Source organism: Entelurus aequoreus, linkage group LG27 (assembly GCF_033978785.1).
Source record: "Entelurus aequoreus isolate RoL-2023_Sb linkage group LG27, RoL_Eaeq_v1.1, whole genome shotgun sequence".
In the NCBI taxonomy this organism is placed as follows: domain Eukaryota; kingdom Metazoa; phylum Chordata; class Actinopteri; order Syngnathiformes; family Syngnathidae; genus Entelurus; species Entelurus aequoreus.
This window is the reverse complement of record NC_084757.1, coordinates 27,481,871-27,507,039: the sequence shown is the minus strand read 5'-3', so window position 1 is coordinate 27,507,039 and position 25,169 is coordinate 27,481,871. Positions and strand designations below refer to the sequence as shown.

Here is a 25,169-nt window from a genome sequence, read left to right as displayed (position 1 = left end):
AATTAAGGACTGTCTATATTGTGTGCTATTGTGTGCTTAGATGTTGTGTAACTCCTGGCTCCTGGTAGCCTACAGTAAAGCCAACCATGTTTACCTTTTGTAAATGTCTTCACTAAAATACAAGACAAGAGTAAGACCAACCTTGCGCGCTTATTGGATGACATTTAGATATGAACTGTCTGTGCAGCTGTGCACGAGTAAATGCAGTGCAGGACTGCTTGTATCACAGCTGCATTTGCATTTCACAAGAAACCTACTCAGTGGCCTAGTGGTTAGACTGAGTTCAAACCCCGGCCGAGTCATACCAAAGACTATAAAAATGGGACCCGTTACCTCCCTGCTTGGCACTCAGCATCAAGGGTTGGATTGGGGGTTAAATCACCAAAAATGATTCCCGGGCGCGGCCACCGTTGCTGCTCACTGCTCCCCTCACCTCCCAGGGGGTGGACAAGGGGATGGGTCAAATGCAGAGGACAAATTTCATCACACCTAGTGTGTGTGTGACAATCATTGGTACTTTAGAAGCCGATATAATCCGATGCTTTTTTTGCTAATCTCGGAAGTTAATATCACATCAAGGCAACCTTACTAAAAAGTACATCACAACAGTTCCTCACAAATTGTCGGAGTTAAACAGTAGCCCATTTCAAACGTTAACATTAAAAGCTCCACTTTTAGCTTTTCACACAGATCAGCATAGTCACAGGATTAGAGGTGGTGACCCACCAATTTTACAGCTTCCGGATGAGGTAGTGCCTTAAAACGGAGGCAGGATGGTGTCTGTGTAGAAGCACATGACACAACCGGTTAAGTTTAACATAAAAAAACTACATCCCTGTTGTGTTGGATGTAGGGTTGTACGGTATACCGGTATTAGTATAGTACCGCGATACTAATTAATCATTTTCTGTACTATACCGCCTCCAAAACGTAGCGCTCGCGTCGTCGTCACGTCGTGTGATTGCTGGTTTACGAGCAGAGGAGCATGTTCGGCAGCGCAGAATCACGGAGTACTTACAAGCAGACACAGTGTGTAGACAGAAAAGGGAGAACGGACGCATTTTGGCTTAAAAACTAACGATAAAGGTAACACTGAAACGCCCTCAGGAAGAGGTGCTTTAAAACATGGCTAGCTAGTTAGCGGCTAAAGTCCAGCCACAGTCTGCAGTGTTTTAGCCACTTCTAAATAATTTATATGGCCCGCAGCTAAACTTGCTTCACTACACACCGTAGCTCACCGGCGTCAAAATGTAAACAAACGCCATTGGTGGATCTACACCTAACATCCACTGTAATGATACCAAGTACAGTAGCGTATCTAGTCGATACTACTATGATTACGTTGATATTTTTTGGCACCAAAACATCTTCTTTCGTTTTTTTAAAATGTATATTATGTTTATAAACTCAGGAAATATGTCCCTGGACACACGAGGACTTTGAATATGACCAATGTATGATCCTGTAACTACTTGGTATCAAATTGATACCCACATTTGTGGTATCATCCAAAACTAATGTAAAGTATCCAAACAACAGAAGAATAGGTGATTATTAAATTTTAACAGAAGTGTAGACAGATCATGTTAGAAGAGAAAGTGAGCTGATATTAACAGTAAATGAACAAGTAGATTAATAATTCATTTTCTACCACTTGTCCTTAATAATGTTGACAAAATAATAGAATGGAAAATGACACAATATGTTACTGCATATGTCAGCAGACTAATTAGGAGCCTTTGTTTGCTTACTTACTACTAAAAGACAAGTTGTCTTGTATGTTCACTATTTTATTTAAGGACAAACTTGCAATAAGAAACATATGTTTATTGTACCCTGTTAAAATAAAGCCAATAATGCCATTTTTTGTGGTGCCCTTTATTCAGAAAAGTACCGAAAAGTACCGAAATAAGTACCAAAATATTGGTATCGGGACAACACTAGCTGGAAGCAATTGTCGCCGTGCGACAAGTATTTTATCTTGTCTATTTCATGCATCACATCACACTGAGGTTAAGGTAATGTGCCGCTTTTCTGTGTGAATTGCACAGAGTGATATGACTATGATGCAGCAATTAGTTAATTTAAATCGGCGAGAGAGGAGGCTGACCGACGTCGAGCGTGACCAGTGAACAAATATTCCACAACGACCCAATGGATGGTCAGAACGGGTCCCATCACGGCATACTGTAGTATTAACCCTCACGGTCCCTGCAGGCATGGATCCATACTGTCATTGGAACATATGTAGAGGATATTGTGTGCTGGGCCCTGCAGCACTGGCCTCCATTCAGCCTCTGAAGCATATGTTTGTGGACAATCAACACACAACCTTTTAGTTCATTACATGAGACTCACACACAGAAGGATACGTTACTAGACAGGATCATAAAAAGACGTAAAAGAATGAGTTGGGAGAGTTAAACAGAGCATGAAATCAAATAAACATACAAGCTGCTCTTTTTCTCTCAGGAACCCATTTTGTGTTCATTTTGTTTACGTTTCTGTCATTCTCCCATTTAAAGATATGTAGTTCACTCAGGAACTAGGCAACAAGGTAACACTTTAGTATGGGGATCATATTCGCCATTAATTAGTTGCTTATTAAAGTAACAAAGAATTGATTTATATAATGATGTGACAGGCAACAGAAGATAATGTGGCGGACCACATAAAATGACGTCACAAGCCATATAAAATAATGCGGCAGACCACATGAAATGACATGGTGGATGACATTAAATGTAGGCACATTAAATAATTTGGTAGGCCACCTCAAATAATGTGATGGCACACATTAAATGATGTTGCGGACTACATAAAATAATGGGTCAGACCACATAAAATGATGTGGCAAACTACATAACATGACGTGGCGGGCCAATTTAAATAGTGTAGCGGGCCACATAAAATAATGTGGCGGACTACATAAAATAGTAGGTCGGACCACAAAATAATGTGGCGGGTCGCATAAAATGATGTAGCAAGCCATTTAAAATGATGTGACAGGCCACGTAAAATAAAGTGGCGGACTACATAATATGAGGTGGCGAGCCATATAAAATGATGTGACATGCCACATAAACTGACGTGGCGAGACACATAAAATGATGTGGCAGGCCACCTTAAATAATGTCGCGAGCACCATGAATTAATGTAGTGAGCAACATTAAATAATTTGGTAGGCCACCTCGAATAATGTGATGGCACACATTAAATGATGTTGCGGACTACATAAAATAATGGGTCAGACCACATAAAATTATGTGGGAAACTACATAACATGACGTGGCGGGCCAATTTATATAGTGTAGCGGGCCACATAAAATAATGTGGCGGACTACATAAAATAGTAGGTCGGACCACAAAATAATGTGGCGGGTCGCATAAAATGATGTAGCAAGCCATTTAAAATGATGTGACAGGCCACGTAAAATAATGTGGCGGACTACATAATATGAGGTGGCGAGCCATATAAAATGATGTGACATACCACATAAACTGACGTGGCGAGACACATAAAATGAAGTGGCAGGCCAACCTTAAATAATGTCGCGAGCACCATGAATTAATATAGTGAGCAACATTAAATAATTTGGTAGGCCACCTCGAATAATGTGATGGCACACATTAAATGATGTTGCGGACTACATAAAATAATGGGTCAGACCACATAAAATTATGTGGCAAACTACATAACATGACGCGGCGGGCCAATTTATATAGTGTAGCACGCCACATAAAATAATGTGGCGGACTACATAAAATAGTAGGTCGGACCACAAAATAATGTGGCGGGTCGCATAAAATGATGTAGCAAGCCATTTAAAATGATGTGACAGGCCACGTAAAATAATGTGGCGGACTACATAATATGAGGTGGCGAGCCATATAAAATGATGTGACATGCCACATAAACTGACGTGGCGAGACACATAAAATGATGTGGCAGGCCAACCTTAAATAATGTCGCGAGCACCATGAATTAATGTAGTGAGCAACATTAAATAATTTGGTAGGCCACCTCGAATAATGTGATGGCACACATTAAATGATGTTGCGGACTACATAAAATAATGGGTCAGATCACATAAAATTATGTGGCAAACTACATAACATGACGTGGCGGGCCAATTTATATAGTGTAGCACGCCACATAAAATAATGTGGCGGACTACATAAAATAGTAGGTCGGACCACAAAATAATGTGGCGGGTCGCATAAAATGATGTAGCAAGCCATTTAAAATGATGTGACAGGCCACGTAAAATAATGTGGCGGACTACGTAATATGAGGTGGCGAGCCATATAAAATGATGTGACATGCTACATAAACTGACGTGGCGAGACACATAAAATAATGTGGCAGGCCAACCTTAAATAATGTCGCGAGCACCATGAATTAATGTAGCGAGCAACATTAAATAATTTGGTAGGCCACCTCGAATAATGTGATGGCACACATTAAATGATGTTGCGGACTACATAAAATAATGGGTCAGACCACATAAAATTATGTGGCAAACTACATAACATGACGTGGCGGGCCATTTTTAAATAGTGTAGCGGGCCACATAAAATAATGTGGCGGACTACATAAAATAGTAGGTCGGACCACAAAATAATGTGGCGGGTCGCATAAAATGATGTAGCAAGCCATTTAAAATGATGTGACAGGCCACGTAAAATAATGTGGCGGACTACATAATATGAGGTGGCGAGCCATATAAAATGATGTGACATGCCACATAAACTGACGTGGCGAGACACATAAAATGATGTGGCAGGCCAACCTTAAATAATGTCGCGAGCACCATGAATTAATGTAGTGAGCAACATTAAATAATTTGGTAGGCCACCTCGAATAATGTGATGGCACACATTAAATGATGTTGCGGACTACATAAAATAATGGGTCAGATCACATAAAATTATGTGGCAAACTACATAACATGACGTGGCGGGCCAATTTATATAGTGTAGCACGCCACATAAAATAATGTGGCGGACTACATAAAATAGTAGGTCGGACCACAAAATAATGTGGCGGGTCGCATAAAATGATGTAGCAAGCCATTTAAAATGATGTGACAGGCCACGTAAAATAATGTGACGGACTACATAATATGAGGTGGCGAGCCATATAAAATGATGTGACATGCCACATAAACTGACGTGGCGAGACACATAAAATGATGTGGCAGGCCACCTTAAATAATGTCGCGAGCACCATGAATTAATGTAGTGAGCAGCATTAAATAATTTGGTAGGCCACCTCGAATAATGTGATGGCACACATTAAATGATGTTGCGGACTACATAAAATAATGGGTCAGACCACATAAAGTGATGTGGCAAACTACATAACATGACGTGGCGGGCCAATTTATATAGTGTAGCACGCCACATAAAATAATGTGGCGGACTACATAAAATAGTAGGTCGGACCCCAAAATAATGTGGCGGGTCGCATAAAATGATGTAGCAAGCCATTTAAAATGATGTGACAGGCCACGTAAAATAATGTGGCGGACTACATAATATGAGGTGGCGAGCCATTAAAAATGATGTGACATGCCACATAAACTGACGTGGCGAGACACATAAAATGATGTGGCAGGCCAACCTTAAATAATGTCGCGAGCACCATGAATTAATGTAGTGAGCAACATTAAATAATTTGGTAGGCCACCTCGAATAATGTGATGGCACACATTAAATGATGTTGCGGACTACATAAAATAATGGGTCAGACCACATAAAATTATGTGGCAAACTACATAACATGACGTGGCGGGCCATTTTTAAATAGTGTAGCGGGCCACATAAAATAACGTGGCGGACTACATAAAATAGTAGGTCGGACCACAAAATAATGTAGCGGGTCGCATAAAATGATGTAGCAAGCCATTTAAAATGATGTGACAGGCCACGTAAAATAATGTGGCGGACTACATAATATGAGGTGGCGAGCCATATAAAATGATGTGACATGCCACATAAACTGACGTGGCGAGACACATAAAATGATGTGGCAGGCCACATTAAATAATGTTGCGAGCACCATGAATTAATGTAGTGAGCAACATTAAATAATTTGGTAGGCCACCTCGAATAATGTGATGGCACACATTAAATGATGTTGCGGACTACATAAAATAATGGGTCAGACCACATAAAATTATGTGGCAAACTACATAACATGACGTGGCGGGCCAATTTATATAGTGTAGCACGCCACATAAAATAATGTGGCGGACTACATAAAATAGTAGGTCGGACCACAAAATAATGTGGCGGGTCGCATAAAAGGATGTAGCAAGCCATATAAAATGATGTGACAGGCCACGTAAAATAATGTGGCGGACTACATAAACTAACGTCGCAAGCTATATAAAATAATGTGGCAGACCACATAATATGAGGTGGCTCGTCATATAAAATGATGTGACAGGCCACGTAAAATAACGTGGCGGACTACATAAACTGACGTGGCGAGATATATAACAATGTGGCGGACTTTCACAAGGCACCATGAATTAATGTAGTGGGCAACATTAGATCATTTTGTAGGCCACCTCAAATAATGTGATGGGACACATGATTGAAATGATGTTGCGGACTACATAAAATAATGGGTCCGATCACATAAAATTATGTGGCAAACTACATAATATGATGTGGCGGGCCACTTTATATAATGTGGCGGGCCACATAAAATAATGTGGCGGACTACATGAACTGACGTGGCGAGACATAAAAAATAATGTGACGGACCACATAAAATGACATGGCGGGCCACCTTAAATAGTGTAGCGGGTACCATGAATTAATGTAGTGGGCAACATGAAATAGTTTGGTAGGCCACTTCAAATAATGTGATGGCACACATGAAATTATGTTGCGGACTACATAAAATAATGGGTCAGACCACAAACAGTCATGTGGCAAACTACATCATATGACGTAGCGGGCCACTTTAAATAGTGTAGCGGGCCTCCTTAAATAATGTGGCGGACCCCCGCAACTCCGAAAGGGACAAACGGTAGAAAATGGATGGATGGACTACATAAAATAATAGGTCGGACCACAAAATAATGTGGCAGGCCATATGAAATGATGTGTCAAGCCATATAAAATAATGTGACAGGCAACATAAAATAATGTGGCGCACCACATTAAATGACGTCGCGAGCCATAAAAAATAATGTGGCGGATCACATAAAATAACTAGCGAGCACCTTGAATTAATGTAGTGGGCAACATTAAATAATTTGGTAGGCCACATCAAATAATGTGATGGCACACATTAAATGATGTTGCGGGCTACATAAAATAATGGGTCAGACAACATAAAATTATGTGGCAAACTACATAAAATGACGTGGCAGGCCACTTTAAATGGTGTATCGGGTACCATGAATTAATGTAGTGGGCAACATTAAATAGTTTGGTAGGCCACCTCAAATAATGTGATGGCACACATTAAATTATGTTGCGGACTACATAAAATAATGGGTCAGACCACATAAAATTATGTGGCAAACTACATAAAATTATGTGGCAAGCCACATTAAATAGTGTAGCGAGCACCATGCATTAATGTAGCGGGCAGCATTAAACAATTTTGTAGGCCACCTCAAATAATGTGATGGCACACATGAAATTATGTTGCGGACTACATAAAATAATGGGTCAGACCACATACAATTATGTGGCAAACTACATAAAATGACGTGGCGGGTACCATGAATTAATGTAGTGGGCAACATTAAATAATTTGGTAGCCAACCTCAAATAATGTGATGGCACACACGTAAAATGATGTGGCAAGCCAAATAAAATGATGTGACAGGCTACCTAAAGTAATGTGGCGGACTACATGATATGAAGTGGGTAGTCATAAAATGATGTGACAGGCCACATAAATAATGTGGCGTACTACATAAAATAACGTCGCGAGCCATTTAAAATAACGTGGCGGACCACATAAAATGATGTGGCGAACCACTTTAAATAATGTAGCAGGCACCATGCATTAATGTGGCGGTTCTACATTAAATAATTTGGTAGGCCACCTCAAATAATGTGATGGCACACAATAAATTATGTTGCGGACTACATAAAATAATGGGTCAGACCACATAAAATTATGTGGCGGGCCACATAAAATGATGTGGCGGATAATGTCTGGCCCCGGGGTTTCGAGTTTGACACAGGATCCCTTGTAGTACAAGGGCCTTGACATTTCCATTGTTTAAAACCTAGCATGAATCCAATCGAACACAGACTTTTCCCTCACCTGCGGACTGCCGAGAGGTCCAAAATTCAAGCTGGGCGTGGACGGCAACGATACGGCGGGCGATCCCAGGGACGAGGTGATGACGGAGTACGGCGAGGCCAGGCCGTTCATCGGGGAGCCCAAGGTTGACATGGGGGACGGCAGGTGCCTGGAGGTGCTGATTACGGACGGGTGGCCGACCATGCCGCCCATTGGTGGGGGGTGCGAGTGCGGGTGAGGGTGGGCCGTGGTCATCGGCCCTATACAGTCTGCAAGAGGAAGCACAGCGGGGTTAGGGTGTGATCAGAAAAATGAAAAGAGCTATAAAATAGTAGGAGATATTACGAATTAATGATTACACTTCAGTAGTTTGTTGGAGACTTGGATTAGAGATATTAATTGGAGCGTGTACGGTATTTACTGTAGGTTTAAAAATGATGTCAATCAATCACACATTTACACATCACATTCTGTAAAAGTGGTACATACACAAATATCCTTCAACTATAAATGTATATAAATTATACAAATCTGTGCATCGCATTGTGTAAAAACTACTGAGTTCTAAACACAGCATAAGGCAGGGGTCGGCAACCCAAAACGTTGAAAGAGCCATATTCAATCAATGTTTACTTATATAGCCCTAAATCCTGAGTGTCTCAATGGGCTGCACAAGCCACAACGACATCCTCGGTTCAGATCCCACATCAGGGCAAGAAAAAACTCAACCCCAATGGGATAACAATGAGAAATCTTGGACTTGGAATATTGGACCAAAAATACAAAAAACTAATCTGTCTGTAGCCGCAAAAAATGAAAAGCCATATATAAGTCTTATAATGAAGGCAACACATGACATAAGTGTCTATATTAGCTGTATTAGCCTACTATCAAAATGACTGTGTCGCAGGCTGAAGCAAATCTTAGTTGACAGAAATGTTGAAATGTAATAATTATTCTACACATTTTTACAACATTAGAAAAAATTAGTAAATCAGAGGCTACTCAGAAGGTGAGATAACTCCTGGAAATGACTGGCTTTTAATGGCCAAAGGTATAGATGTGTGTGTCCAAGTTCTTTTAATAGATTTATTACAATCTTTGGCAAGCTGGGTAACGTTTGCTGTGGTCTGGAACAACATGGCACACAAACAACTATCTGAAATGTGTCATGAGACATGCAAAACTAAATTACATACAGTACAGAGAGGATAAAAGTAAAGGATATTAAAGGATCTCAAATATACCTACACATGAGGCATAATGATGCAATATGTACATACAGCTAGCCTAAATAGCATGTTAGCATGGATTAGCTTGCAGTCATGCACTGACCAAATATGCCTGATTAGCACTCCAACAAGTCAATAACATCAACAAAGCGCACCTTTGTGCATTAATGCACAGTATAAAACTTTTGGTGGACAAGACTTAGACTTCCTTTTTATTGTCACTCAAATTTGAACTTTGCAGTACAGATAAGAACGAAATTCCGTTGCTACCATGAGCTAATGCAACGAAATTTCGTTCTTATCTGTACTGTAAAGTTCAAATTTGAATGACAATAAAAAGGAAGTCTAAGTCTAAGTTTTGTCCACCAAAAGTTTTATGCTGTGCGTGAATACACAAAGGTGAGCTTTGTTGATGTTATTGACTTGTTGGAGTGCTAATCAGGCAAATGAGACAAATAAGGTGGGAAGATTTTACATGTAAACAAACTGTTGTGTCACAGTCCACACTATGGTGAGTTCAAGAACCGCCGAAATTAGTAGGACAAAACAGTGTTCACCAAATACTCTCATGAGTGAAGCATACACACAAACATATTAAACAGTGGGCTTTCTAACAATTCGGAAGGTTTGTGTCATGTTTGTCCTCAAACAAAAAACATACTAAAACAGAAAAAAGTATTTTTTCCCCCATCTTTTTCCATTTCCAATCCTTTTTAAAAAAAAAATGCTCCAGGGAGCCACTAGGGCGGTGATACTCATATGTATACTTTTATTTATGCACCGAGACCGAGTCAGGCCCTTCGGATTTTAGGTCCCTCGGTGCTGACCTTGCTTGGGATCTGTTGATGTGAACTGACAGGGCTGGCATTTGCATAGATGACCTACTTAAGAAATGTGTCAGTCATCGGGCTAACGGGACCAAGTGTGCGTCATTTCACGCCCGTCCTTGTAGCTTGTGAGGCCAACCTATGTCCATTGCCACAAATACCAAGATGCGCACGCGGCCATTTATGCCGTACCGTAAAAATTTTGTCTTCACCCAAAGTGCCAAAGTCAGTGACTCAAACACATACAGGTTTTTTTTTGCATACCAATGTTGAGGCATGTGACACAAATGTCAAATGTGACCACAAACAAGGGCATGGCACATGACTGTAAAATTGGTATATCCGATATGTTTGAGTAAATAATAAAAACCTTCCTTGATAACAGTGTTTCTTCTCAAACTGTGGTAAGTGTACCACTATCCAGTGGTATGCCGAAGAATCACTGAACCATTCGGATTGTTCTAGGCGCAAAGTTCAAAGACATCTGTGATGGTATGGGGGTGTATTAGTGCCCAAGGCATGGGTAACTTACACATGTGTGAAGGCACCATTAATGCTGGAAGGTACGTACAGGTTTTGGAGCAACATATGTTGCCATCCAAGCAATGTTATTATGGACGCCCCTGCTTATTTCAGCAAGACAATGCCAAGCAACGTGTAACAACAGCGTGGCTTCATAGTAAAAGAGTGCGGGTACTAGACTGGCCTGCCTGTAGTCCAGACCTGTCTCCCATTGAAAATGTGTGGCGCATTATGAAGCCTAAAATACCACAACGGAGACCCCCGGACTGTTGAACAACTTAAGCTGTACATCAAGCAAGAATGGGAAAGAATTCCACCTGAAAAGTTTCAAAAATTGGTCTCCTCAGTTCCCAAACGTTGACTGAGCGTTGTTAAAAGGAAAGGCCATGTAACACAGTGGTAAAAGTACCCCTGTGACAACTTTTTTTGCAAAGTGTTGCTGCCATTAAATTCTAAGTTAATAAGTATTTCCCCCAAAAAATAAAGTTTCTCAGTTCGAACATTAAATATCTTGTCTTTGCAGTCTATTCAATTGAATATAAGTTGAAAAGGATTTGTTATAGGCGCAAAGTTCAAAAGCCAGCATCTGTGATGATATGGGGGTGTATTAGTGCCCAAGGCAAGGGTAACTTACACATCTGTGAAGGCACCATTAATGCTGAAAGGTACATACAGGTTTTGGAGCAACATATGTTGCCATCCAAGCAACGTTACCATGGACGCCCCTGCTTATTTCAGCAAGACAATGCCAAGCCACGTGTTACATCAACGTGGCTTCATAGTAAAAGAGTGCGGGTACTAGACTGGCCTGCCTGTAGTCCAGACCTGTCTCCCATTGAAAATGTGTGGCGCATTATGAAGCCTAAAATACCACAACGGAGACCCCCGGACTGTTGAACAACTTAAGCTGTACATCAAGCAAGAATGGGAAATATTTCCACCGGAAAAGCTTCAAAAATTGGTCTCCTCAGTTCCCAAACGTTGACTGAGTGTTGTTTAAAGGAAAGGCCATGTAACACAGTGGTAAAAATACCCCTGTGACAACGTTTTTGCAAAGTGTTGCTGCCATTAAATTCTAAGTTAATAAGTATTTCCCCCAAAAAATAAAGTTTCTCAGTTCGAACATTAAATATCTTGTCTTTGCAGTCTATTCAATTGAATATAAGTTGAAAAGGATTTGTTATAGGCGCCAAGTTCAAAAGCCAGCATCTGTGATGGTATGGGGGTGTATTAGTGCCCAAGACATGGGTAACTTACACATCTGTGAAGGCACTATTAATGCTGAAAGGTACATACAGGTTTTGGAGCAACATATGTTGCCATCCAAGCAACGTTATCATGGACGCCCCTTCTTATTTCAGCAAGACGATGCCAAGCCACGTGTTACATCAACGTAGCTTCATAGTAAAGAGTGCGGGTACTAGACTGGCCTGCCTGTAGTCCAGACCTGTCTCCCATTGAAAATGTGTGGCGCATTATGAAGCCTAAAATACCACAATGGAGACCCCCGGACTGTTGAACAACTTAAGCTGTACATCAAGCAAGAATGGGAAATATTTCCACCGGAAAAGCTTCAAAAATTGGTCTCCTCAGTTCCCAAACGTTGACTGAGTGTTGTTTAAAGGAAAGGCCATGTAACACAGTGGTAAAAATACCCCTGTGCCAACTTTTTTGCAATGTGTTGCTGCCATTAAATTCTAAGTTAATGATTATTTGCAACAACAAAACAATATGTTTCTCAGTTCGAACATTAAATATCTTGTCTTTGCAGTCTATTCTTTTGAAAATAATTTGAAAAGGATTTGCAAATCATTGTATTTTGTTTTTATTTACAACTTCACTGGTTTTGGGTTTTGTATAAATGAGTTTTTATATTTAGGAAATACATGTGTGCATCCTGTTGATTGTGTGGAAATGTTGTTTTTATGGATTGCATCTTGATGCAACAGACTCAATCTGGTGTGCATGACTCAGCCGTAAGCAAACAGAAGTTCAGAACATTCAAAGAGGGAGATTCTCCCATCCCATGCTACCAGTTGCATTATTTCTGTCCGCGTGGGAACTCTGACCCTCCGTTTCCGGTCCCCCCGTCCCAAGTCAATCATGGGAATTGAGACAGATCCCTCGGTACAACAAACATCTACTATTGATGTTTTACAGTAAATTATATTTGCCACAGAACATCCGATCATGTACGCAGAATGATTTTTGAGTGCTATTGGAAATGTGACGCTGACTCCAGCATGTGCTCTGTCCCTATCAGTCATGACGGCCACTTAGGACATCAGCAGGATTTTTATGCACCATCAGCAATTTAGGCAAATAAGTCCTCTTTAATTTCCTGTGTATTGATGAGCATAAAAGCTGACATAGCGTGAAAACTCTGACAAATGCAACTTTCACACGTCAAAGAATTGTGAAAGAGAGAAGAATGCAATTGAAAAGGGGGCAATTCGCTCTCTCCCCGCATAGGTTTTGCAACTTCCTGTTTGGCTCCGCTGCCTTAGTCATCAGCTTATACTTTCTCCATTCAGCCTTGAGTGATCCTTGCAAGGCAAACGTATCTTTGGTTGCACACACACACACACACACACGCACACACACACACACACACACACACACAGGCTGTAACAATGCAACCAAAAGTAAGAGTGTGCATGCAGAGTCATCTATCTATCGGTGCAGCAGGCTTACGTAATTGACGAGCGCTGTAGAGCTTTAACCGTGTCTTCATTTTGTACGGCGATACTTTTTTTTTCTTTCTAAGCGCATGACAAATTCTCATCGGGGCTCGTCAAGATCTAGTTCTATTCTGGTAAGCGCTGAGTCGGACAAATAGCGACGAGGACTATCATGAGTCGTGCCAACAATTTGGAAACTCAACTCTAGCCTGCAACGATATCATCAACCATTATCAGATTAAAGGGCGAGTGGAGATGAGAGAGTTGCTCCTATACAATTAAAGCAGCACTACGTAACTTTATAACCTTCATAAAATATTTTCATAACTTTGGGGATGACTTACAACTAGTTGAATGACACCTCTATCATGGCCTGGGGGGGTCTGTATCGCTCTCATTGGCATTTAGCAACTTTGAGGAGGGTGGCAGGAATCCTGCCGCACAAAAACCAGTGAAGTTGGCACGCTGTGTAATTTGTAAATAAAAACAGAATACAATGATTTGCAAATCCTTTTCTACCTATATTCAATTGAATAGACTGCAAAGACAAGATATTTAATGTTCGAACTGAGAATCTTATTTTTTTTTGCAAATAATCATTAACTTAGAATTTAATGGCGGCAAAACATTGCAAAAAAGTTGGCACAAGAGCATTTTTACCACTGTGTTACATGGCCTTTCCTTTTAACAACACTCAGTAAACGTTTGGGAACCGAGGAGACCAATTTTTGAAACTTTTCATGTGGAATTCTTTCCCATTCTTGCTTGATGTACAGCTTAATTTGTTCAACAGTCCGGGGTCACCGTTGTAGTATTTTAGGCTTCATAATGCACCACACATTTTCAATGGGAGACAGGTCTGGACTACAGGCAGGCCAGTCTAGTACCCACACTCTTTTACTATGAAGCCACGCTGTTGTAACACGTGGCTTGGCATTGTCTTGCTGAAATAAGCAGGGGCGTCCATGATAATGTTGCTTGGATGGCAACATATGTTGCTCCAAAACCTGTATGTACCTTTCAGCATTAATGGTGCCTACACAGATGTGTAAGTTACCCATGCCTTGGGCACTAATACACCCCCATACCATCACAGATGCTGTTTTTTGAACTTTGCGCCTAGAACAATCCGGATGGTTCTTTTCCTCTTTGTTCCGGAGGACATAACGTCCACAGTTTCCAAAAAAAATTTGAAATGTGGACTCATGAGACCACAGAACACTTTTCCACTTTGCATCAGTCCATCTTAGATGAGCTCGGGCGGCGTTTCTGGGTGTTGTTGATAAATAGCTTTCGCTTTGCATAGTAGAGTTTTAATTTGCACTTACAGATGTAGCGACCAACTGTAGTTACTGACAGTGGTTTTCTGAAGTGTTCCTGAGCCCATGTGGTGATATCCTTTACACACTGATGTCGGTTTTTGATGCAGTACCGCCTGAGGGATCGAAGGTCACGGGCATCCAATGTTGGTTTCCAGATTCTCTGAACCTTTTAATGATATTACAGACCGTAGATGGTGAAATCACTAAATTCCTTGCAATAGCATGTTGAGAAATGTTGTTCTTAAACTGTTTGACAATTTGCTCTCGCATTTGTTGACAAAGTGGTGACCCTCGCCCCATCCTTGTTTGTGAATGACTGAGCATTTAATTGAAGCTGCTTTTATACCCAATCATGGCACCTACCTGTTCCCAATTAGCCAAATAAGTGTTTGATGAGCATTCCTCAACTTTCTCAGTCTTTTTTGCGACTTGTGCCAGCTTTTTTGAAACATGTTGCAGGCATCAAATTCCAAATGAGCTAATACTTGCAAAAAATACCAAAGTTTTCCAGTTCGAACGTTAAGTATCTTGTCTTTGCAGTCTATTCAATTGAATATAAGTTGAAAAGGATTTGCAAATCATTGTATTCTGTTTTTATTTACGAATTACACAACGTGCCAACTTCACTGGTTTTGGGTTTTGTAGTATAAAGAGTTCACAGAAATGTGTCCTTAAATGATCCACCTCAAGCTGCTCCATCTCCTCCATACAAAGAAGTAGTCACATCACTGATACTCTTATTCAGCGCATCTTATGAAACCTTCATTTCAGATCCGTTCCATTGATTCTCGTCTGGTTGACTCCGGCCAGACCGACACAGCAGTGTGAGCTACATTTTGAGAGCAAACAGACAAGAGCAGTGAAGGACACCCTTTGACCGTCGGCGTTCCCAGCCAAAGGTCGGCTGTTGCCAAACTCCTGAAGCACGTTCAAAAAAAGACGTCCTGTCTGACTGTGGCCCTCGTGTACACGGATCGTTCTCGGAAACACGTGCAGCTAGGGGGGAACACAAAGCAGTAACTGCCATTTATCGATAAATCAGCAGAACTTTGGTGTTGGCTGTAAACTACTGCAACGTGGACCTCATGCAAAATCTTCTGATGCAAAGCTAAAACGTGTTTAAAATGTGGCAAATAACCAACATTTCATATAATAAAAGAATTCCTCATTGGTGTTTGCCAATTGTGGACTACATGTACCAAGTTATATGGCAATCTGAAACGTTTGAAACAGTAGCCTATAGGCATACCTTGGTAAAATGTCCCCTTTTTAGTTTTGGGCGTACATTAGGCTGCTAAGCATGCTCTACTTATTTTCACCAGTATAACCATTGCTGCGTTGGTTGTACAAACCCCGTTTCCATATGAGTTGGGAAATTGTGTTAGATGTAAATAAAAACGGAATACAATGATTTGCAAATCATTTTCAACCCATATTCAGTTGAATATGCTACAAAGACAACATATTTGATCTTTAAACTGATACACTTTTTTTTTTGTGCAAATAATCATTAACTTTAGAATTTGATGCCAGCAACACGTGACAAAGAAGTTGGGAAAGGTGGCAATAAATACTGATAAAGTTGAGGAATGCTCATCAAACACTTATTTGGAACATCCCACAGGTGTGCAGGCTAATTGGGAACAGGTGGGTGCCATGATTGGGTATAAAAACAGCTTCCCAAAAAATCCTCAGTCTTTCACAAGAAAGGATGGGGCGAGGTACACCCCTTTGTCCACAACTGCGTGAGCAAATGGTCAAACAGTTTAAGAACAACGTTTCTCAAAGTGCAATTGCAAGAAATTTAGGGATTTCAACATCTACGGACCATTATATCATCAAAAGGTTCAGAGAATCTGGAGAAATCACTCCACGCAAGCGGCATGGCCGGAAACCAACATTGAATGGCCGTGACCTTCGATCCCTCAGACGGCACTGTATCAAAAACCGACATCAATTTCTAAAGGATATCACCACATGGGCTCAGTAACACTTCAGAAAAACCCTGTCACATAATACAGTTCGTCACTACATCTGTAAGTGCTAGTTAAAGGCCTACTGAAACCCACTACTACCGACCACGCAGTCTGATAGTTTATATATCAATGATGAAATCTTAACATTATAACACATGCCAATACGGCCGGGTTAACTTATAAAGTGACATTTTAAATTTGCCGCTAAACTTCCGGTTCGAAACGCCTCTGAGGATGACGTATGCGCGTGACGTAGACCGGCGAACACGGGTATGCCTTCCACATTGAAGCCAATACGAAAAAGCTCTGTTTTCATTTCATAATTCCACAGTATTCTGGACATCTGTGTTCGTGAATCTGTTTCAATCATGTTCATTGCATTATGGAGAAGGAAGCCGAGCAAGCAAAGAAGAAAGTTGTCGGTGCGAAATGGACGTATTTTTCGAACGTAGTCAGCCACAACAGTACACAGCCGGCGCTTCTTTGTTTACATTCCCGAAAGATGCAGTCAAGATGGAAGAACTCGGATAACAGAGACTCTAACCAGGAGGACTTTTGACTTCGATACACAGACGCCTGTAGAGAACTGGGACAACACAGACTCTTACCAGGATTACTTTGATTTGGATGACAAAGACGCAGACGTGCTACTGTGAGTATGCAGCTTTGGCTTTTTTTTGCGTATGTACGTAACTTTTTTTAAATATATAAGCTTTATGAACCTTGGGTTAGGTGAACGGTCTTTTGGGCTGAGTGATTGTGTGTGTTGATCAGGTGTTTGAATTGTATTGGCGTGTTCTATGGAGCTAGGAGCTAGCAGAGGAGCTAGGAGCTAGCATAACACGTACCGTACCGTACGTGCGCGTCACGTACGTAACTTTTTAAAAATATATAAGCTTTATGAACCTTGGGTTAGGTGAACGGTCTTTTGGGCTGAGTGATTGTGTGTGTTGATCAGGTGTTTGAATTGTATTGGCGTGTTCTATGGAGCTAGGAGCTAGCAGAGGAGCTAGGAGCTAGCATAACACGTACCGTACCGTACGTGCGCGTCACGTACGTAACTTTTTAAAAATATATAAGCTTTATGAACCTTGGGTTAGGTGAACGGTCTTTTGGGCTGAGTGATTGTGTGTGTTGATCAGGTGTTTGAATTGTATTGGCGTGTTCTATGGAGCTAGGAGCTAGCAGAGGAGCTAGGAGCTAGCATAACACGTACCGTACCGTACGTGCGCGTCACGTACGTAACTTTTTAAAAATATATAAGCTTTATGAACCTTGGGTTAGGTGAACGGTCTTTTGGGCTGAGTGATTGTGTGTGTTGATCAGGTGTTTGAATTGTATTGGCGTGTTCTATGGAGCTAGGAGCTAGCAGAGGAGCTAGGAGCTAGCATAACAAACACGCAGGTGTTATTATGCAGGATTAATTTGTGGCATATTAAATATAAGCCTGGTTGTGTTGTGGCTAATAGAGTATATATATGTCTTGTGTTTATTTACTGTTGTAGTCATTCCCAGCTGAATATCAGGTACCGTGAGTATGCAGCCTTGGCTGCTAAACATTTGATAGCTTGACCGTATGTGCGCGTCACGTACGTAACTTTTTAAAAATATATAAGCTTTATGAACCTTGGGTTAGGTAAACGGTCTTTTGGGCTGAGTGATTGTGTGTGTTGATCAGGTGTTTGAATTGTATTGGCGTGTTCTATGGAGCTAGGAGCTAGCAGAGGAGCTAGGAGCTAGCACAACAAACACGCAGGTGTTATTATGCAGGATTAATTTGTGGCATATTAAATATAAGCCTGGTTGTGTTGTGGCTAATAGAGTATATATATGTCTTGTGTTTATTTACTGTTGTAGTCATTCCCAGCTGAATATCAGGTCACCCCCGGCTCTCACAGCATCTTCCCTATCTGAATAGCTTCAACTCCCCACTAGTCCTTCACTTGCACTTTACTCATCCACAAATCTTTCATCCTCGCTCAAATTAATGGGGAAATTGTCGCTTTCTCGGTCCGAATCTCTCTCACTTCATGCGGCCATCATTGTAAACAATAGGGAACTTTGCGTATATGTTCAACTGACTACGTCACGCTACTTCCAGTAGGTGCAAGCCTTTTTTTTATCAGATACCAAAAGTTGCAATCTTTATCGTCGTTGTTCTATACTAAATCCTTTCAGCAAAAATATGGCAATATCGCGAAATGATCAAGTATGACACATAGAATAGATCTGCTATCCCCGTTTAAATAAAAAAAATTCATTTCAGTAGGCCTTTAAAGCTCTACTACGCAAAGCGAAAGCCATTTATCAACAACACCCAGAAACGCCGCCGGCTTCTCTGGGCCCGAGATCATCTAAGATGGACTCATGCAAAGTGGAAAAGTGTTCTGTGGTCTGACGAGTCCACATTTCAAATTGTTTTTGGAAATATTCGACATTGTGTCATCCGGACCAAAGGGGAAGCGAACCATCCAGACTGTTATCGACGCAAAGTTCAAAAGCCAGCATATGTGATGGTATGGGGGTGCATTAGTGCCCAAGACATTGGTAACTTACACATCTGTGAAGGCACCATTAATGCTGAAAGGTACATACAGGTTTTGGAACAACATATGCTGCCATCTAAGCGCCGTCTTTTTCATGGATGCCCCTGCTTATTTCAGCTAGACAATACCAAGCCACATTCAGCACGTGTTACAACAGCGTGGCTTCGTAAGAAAAGAGTGCGGGTACTTTCCTGGCCCGCCTGCAGTCCAGACCTGTCTCCCATCGAAAATGTGTGGCGCATTATGAAGCGTAAAATACGACAGCGGAGACCCCGGACTGTTGAACGACTGAAGCTCTACATAAAACAAGAATGGGAAAGAATTCCACTTTCAAAGCTTCAACAATTAGTTTCCTCAGTTCCCAATCATTTATTGAGTGTTGTTAAAAGAAAAGGTGATGTAACACAGTGGTGAACATGCCCTTTCCCATCTACTTTGTCACGTGTTGCAGCCAGGAAATTCAAAGTTAATTATTATTTGCAAAAAATATCTTGTCTTTGTAGTGCATTCAATTGAATATGGGTTGAAAAGGATTTGCAAATCATTGTATTCCGTTTACATCTAACACAATTTCCGAACTCATATAGAAACGGGGTTTGTAGTTCGTTTTAGTCTTTGCTTTCTGATAGTACTGACAATAACCATATGATTGACATTTGTTGTGATATTGTACGCAGGCATGACATACTTCTTAGCCTAATCTCTGTGTAAAATGTGTTGGTTAAAGATTTGTTATTGACAAAACGCTTGTGTATTCAGCTATTATGATCCCAGCCCCTCAACCCCTAATAAGAGGCAGTGGAAGTTTAAAGTTCCTTGGAGTAGCCCAGTCAATCGAGCTGGATACGGCTGCATATCTGGCAACCTCAGTCAAGGAGACGGGGAGGGGGACTACAGAATTGTGACCGTGATTGCAGTACCATTTCTGGGCAGATTTTTACATATGGCTCCTTTAATCTTTATTTAAAAAATGTTAATGGATTTTTTTTTCTTTCTAAGAATCTATTTTCAAAAAGATGTTTTAGGCCATATACCCGTGCACCAGTGGCGTGCGGTGAGGTTCATGTCAGGTGAGGCACTGACTTCATCACAGTCAGATTTACAAACATATGAACCCTAAAGAGTATCTTATTCACCATTTGATTGGCAGCAGTTAACGGGTTACCGTATTTCCTTGAATAGCCGCAGGGGCGCTAATTAATTTAAAACCTCTTCTCACTCCTGCGGTTACCAAAACCATGCGGAATGAGCAAGCATGCTCTAATTATTTTAAAACCTCTTCTCACTCCGGCGCATACCTTATCATGAAAAGCACATTTAATAAAAAAAAACGTTATTATGATCTTACCTTTACTTGTAAATGGGTCCATGTGCAGCTGCTTCTGATCAAAGGCAGTCTTTCTCATCTTTCTTCAATTTTAAAAGTCTCTGGAGATATTCCTTTAATTATTACCTCCTGCTTCGATTGAAAGTCCAGTTTAGAAAACGGTTTTATTTTAGATATATAATCCTCCATGGTAAAAGTGCAAGCAAACAATTGCTGCATGCTTGCTGCTTGTTGTCTTCTTCTGCAGTACCTGTCTCCTGCAGTACTGTTAGTCGCAACAAGGATCACTAGCGCCCTCTACCACCAGGAGGCGGGAGTCATTTAATGACTCATATTTGACCCGGCGGAAGTGCCAAGCATGCGCTAATTATTTTGCGAAACGAATTTGACCCGGCTGTAATTCTAGGCAGGCGAATACTATATTCCCGGCGCCAATTCAAGGAAATACGGTATGTTTAAAAGCTCATACCAGCATTCTTCCCTGCTTGGCACTCAGCATCAAGGGTTGGAATTGGGGGTTGAATCACCAAAAATTATTCCCAGGCACGGCGCCGCTGCTGCCCACTGCTCCCCTCACCTCCCAGGGGGTGAACAAGGGGATGGGTCAAATGCAGAGGACAAATTTCACCACACCTAGTGTGTGTGTGACAATCATTGGTATACTTAACTTTAACTTTACACATACAAACTGTAGCACACAAAAAAGCACATTTAATAAAAAAAAACGTTATTATGGTCTTACCTTTACTTATAAGTGTGGGAGCAGTGGTGTTCGTGTTGGAAGAGTTGTGAATGAATGAAATATGAAATCCGCGCTTCAGTCTGCAGGTGTACCTAATGTTGTGTCCCTGTTCACGGCTCCTCCGGCGCGCCGCACGAGCATTGTTGTTTTTGCACTTTTTGGCTTCTTGTTAAGTGACTTTTTTTGGGTGGATCCTGTCTTGCACGTGGAGGGTTTGGGTGTGGGCTTTGGTTGGTGTGGCGCTCCCGTCGGGCGGTGCATTCTGCGGCGGAGGTGCTTGGCACCAGCAGGCGGGGTTATGAGACGAGCCTCCAGTTTTATGATCGCTCAGCACAAGAAATACGTTACACACATACAGTTGTTGACAAAATACACTGTACATTATATACCTCAGCTAACTAAACTATGGAAATGTATAATATAATTCATATAGCAATACGGTCTCACTGCACAGCAGGCCAGCAGTTAGCCGAGTCATTGCCACAATCCATGTTGAGGCACAACGCAGGGACGTGCCTCAACTGGCTGCTGATCACCGCACCGTCTCTTCTCAGTATTTGAACGGCAAATGTGAAAATAAAAAATAAAAAAATCTAAAACTGGTGAATTTAAATGGAAAATTACTTTAGTATAATCACTGGATACATATAACAATTTAATTAATTTTTTTTCTTTTTTCTTTTTTTTTTCTTTCCATGATGGCAGGTGAGGCCGTGCCTCCCCTGCCTCTAGTGACCGCACGCCACTGCCGTGCACGTATACATCATGTGATAGCAGCCTAGATGAGATTTTGTAACATATAACTAGAGATGTCCGATAATATCGAACTGCCGATATTATCGGCCGATAAATGCTTTAAGATGTAATATCGGAAATTATCGGTATCGGTTTCAAAATGTAAAATGTATGACTTTTTAAAACGCCGCTGTGTACACGGACGTAGGGAGATGTACAGAGCGCCAATAAACCTTAAAGGCACTGCCTCTGCGTGCCGGCCCAGTCACATAATATCTACGGCTTTTCACACACACACAAGTGAATGCAAGGCATTATTGGTCAACAGCCATACAGGTCACACTGAAGGTGCCGTACTTTAACACTGTTACAAATATGCGCCACACTGTGAACCCACACCAAACAAGAATGACAAACACATTTCGGGAGAACATCCGCACCGTAACACAACATAAACACAACAGAACAAATACCCAGAACCCCTTGCAGCACTAACTCTTCCGGGACGCTACAATATACACCCCCCGCTAACCCCCCCCCCCCCCCCCCCCCTCAGGGAGATCATGTCCCAAATTCCAAGCTGCTGTTTTGAGGCATGTTAAAAAAAATAACGCACTTTGTGACTTCAATAATAAATATGGCAGTGCCATGTTGGCATTTTTTTCCATAACTTGACTTGATTTATTTTGGAAAACCTTGTTACATTGTTTAATGCATCCAGCGGGGCATCACAACAAAATGAGGCATAATAATGTGTTGATTCCACGACTGTATGCATCGGTATCGGTTGATATCGGAATCGGTAATTAAGAGTTGGACAATATCGGAATATCGGATATCGGTAAAAAAGTCATTATCGGACATCTCTACATAATAAACTATATTTTCACGAGGCAAAACTCAACAGCCACAAGCAGGACGGACTAAAACGAAAACTTCCAATGGAGACAAAGTCGCTGAATGCGGCAGAAGAAGATGTCCAGATAAAGAAGAGACTCCTGGACATGATGGAGACATCAGAGAAGCGAGTGTCTGACAATTTAGACAAACTAACATCAAGCGATAAGGTGGAGACGTGTCCCGTGTGACTGCCATCTACTGGTCACACATATTTCACCGTGTACCAAATAAAATAGCTTTGAGGTCGGTAAGCACAACCAAAATTATTCCATACATTAGGCGCACCGGGTTATAAGGCGCACTGTCGAGTTTTGAGAAAATGAAAGGATTTTAAGTGTGCCTTATAGTCAGAAAATTACGGTATTATTCATCTCCATGCTAATTTACTGTTACAATTAGGTGGTTATTTCGAACAATAAATATCTTGTCTTTGCAGTCTATTCAATTGAACATATGTTGAAAAGGATTTGAAAATCATTGTATTCTGTTTTTATTTACCATTTACACAACGTGCCAACTTCACTGGTTTTGGGTTTTGAAGTAAAAGTTCTATTGTCGGCCAAATTTATATCGTTAATGTCGTATATCGTTCAACCTTAATGTGTAAAATGTGAGGTAGAAAAACATATACACGAACAACGACAAACTTATGCAAAATGATCTCCTTTTTTTCCACGAGGCAAAACTCAACAGCCACAAGCAGGACGGACTAAAATGAAAACTTCCAATGGAGACAAAGTTGCTGAATGCGGCAGAAGAAGACGTCCAGATAAAGAAGAGACTTCTGGACATGATGGAGACATCAGAGAAGCGATCGTCTGACAATTTAGACAAACTAACATCAAGCGATGAGGTGGAGCAGGAGGGGATAGAAAGAGAGAAAAAGGAAGACAGAGGGGGGAATTGTGGGGACAAGAGGGGGATAAGACAGAGAGACAAAAACAACAACAGCAAACACAACAATAACAACAACAACAACAATAGAGCAACATCAGCAAATATGACATGTACAAATATGATGGTAAAAGTAATAGCAAATAAGCAGTTAGCGAAAATAAAAAATAATACAGAAATGACAATGAGCATTATTACACTACAAATGGAGCAATACAAATACCAATAGAAATAGCACTATTGATAATGAACAATACCAATAATTGACCTTTATTATCAACAATACAGTTGTTCAAATGCAACAATACATATACGTAATAACTACAGATACAAAAGAATGCAGAAAAAGGGAGGGGAAGAAAGAGAAGCAACCTATATTAACCTTGTAGATTGTTATAATAACAATAGGTTAAGCTTTGTCAGAGTGCCATGTGTTATACCCAGTTTACCCTAGGGCAACAACGTTAATATATGTTTGATGAAACGTGATTATGTGCATGAGTGTTTGTATGCATATGTACTTGTATATGTACAGAATGTGTATATGTGTTTGTACAGTGAATGTATATGTACAGTATGTGTATATGTATGTTTCTACAGTGAATGTATATGTACAGTATGTGTATATGCATGTTTCTACAGTGAATGTATATGTACAGTATGTGTATGTTTGTACAGTGAATGTATGTGTAGTATGTGTATATGCATGTTTCTACAGTGAATGTATATGTACAGTATGTGTATGTTTGTACAGTGAATGTATGTGTAGTATGTGTATATGTATGTTTCTACAGTGAATGTATATGTACAGTATGTGTATGTTTGTACAATGAATGTGCGTGTGGATGTACGGATTTTGAGTATGAATCATCATATCATATCAACCAAACCTAACCCCCCCCGTCTCAACCCCCTCCACATCCCACCCCCCGGATTGTAAATAATGTAAATAATTCAATGTATATACTCTGATGATTAACTTGTGTGATGACTGTATTATGCTGATAGTATATATTTATACCATGAATTGATTAACGTGGACTTCCGACTTAAACAAGTTGAAAAACGTATTCGGGTGTTACCATTTAGTGGTCAATTGTACGGAATATGTACTGTACAATCTACTAATAAAAGTCTCAATCAATCAATCAATCAATCAATCAATCAATCAATCAAAGTTTATT

General features: G+C 40.7%; 1 protein-coding gene across 2 annotated transcripts in view; it reads right to left on the bottom strand.

Moving 5' to 3' along the window:
• LOC133644513 (retinoic acid receptor RXR-gamma-B-like) overlaps positions 1-25,169 on the bottom strand; it is a 142,141-nt gene that overhangs the window by 40,729 nt on the left and 76,243 nt on the right. For both annotated transcript variants that reach the window (XM_062039044.1, XM_062039045.1), the window contains one exon: positions 8,303-8,550. In XM_062039044.1, coding sequence (XP_061895028.1) covers positions 8,303-8,550 — 248 coding nt within the window. The remainder of the gene's footprint in view (positions 1-8,302; positions 8,551-25,169) is intronic.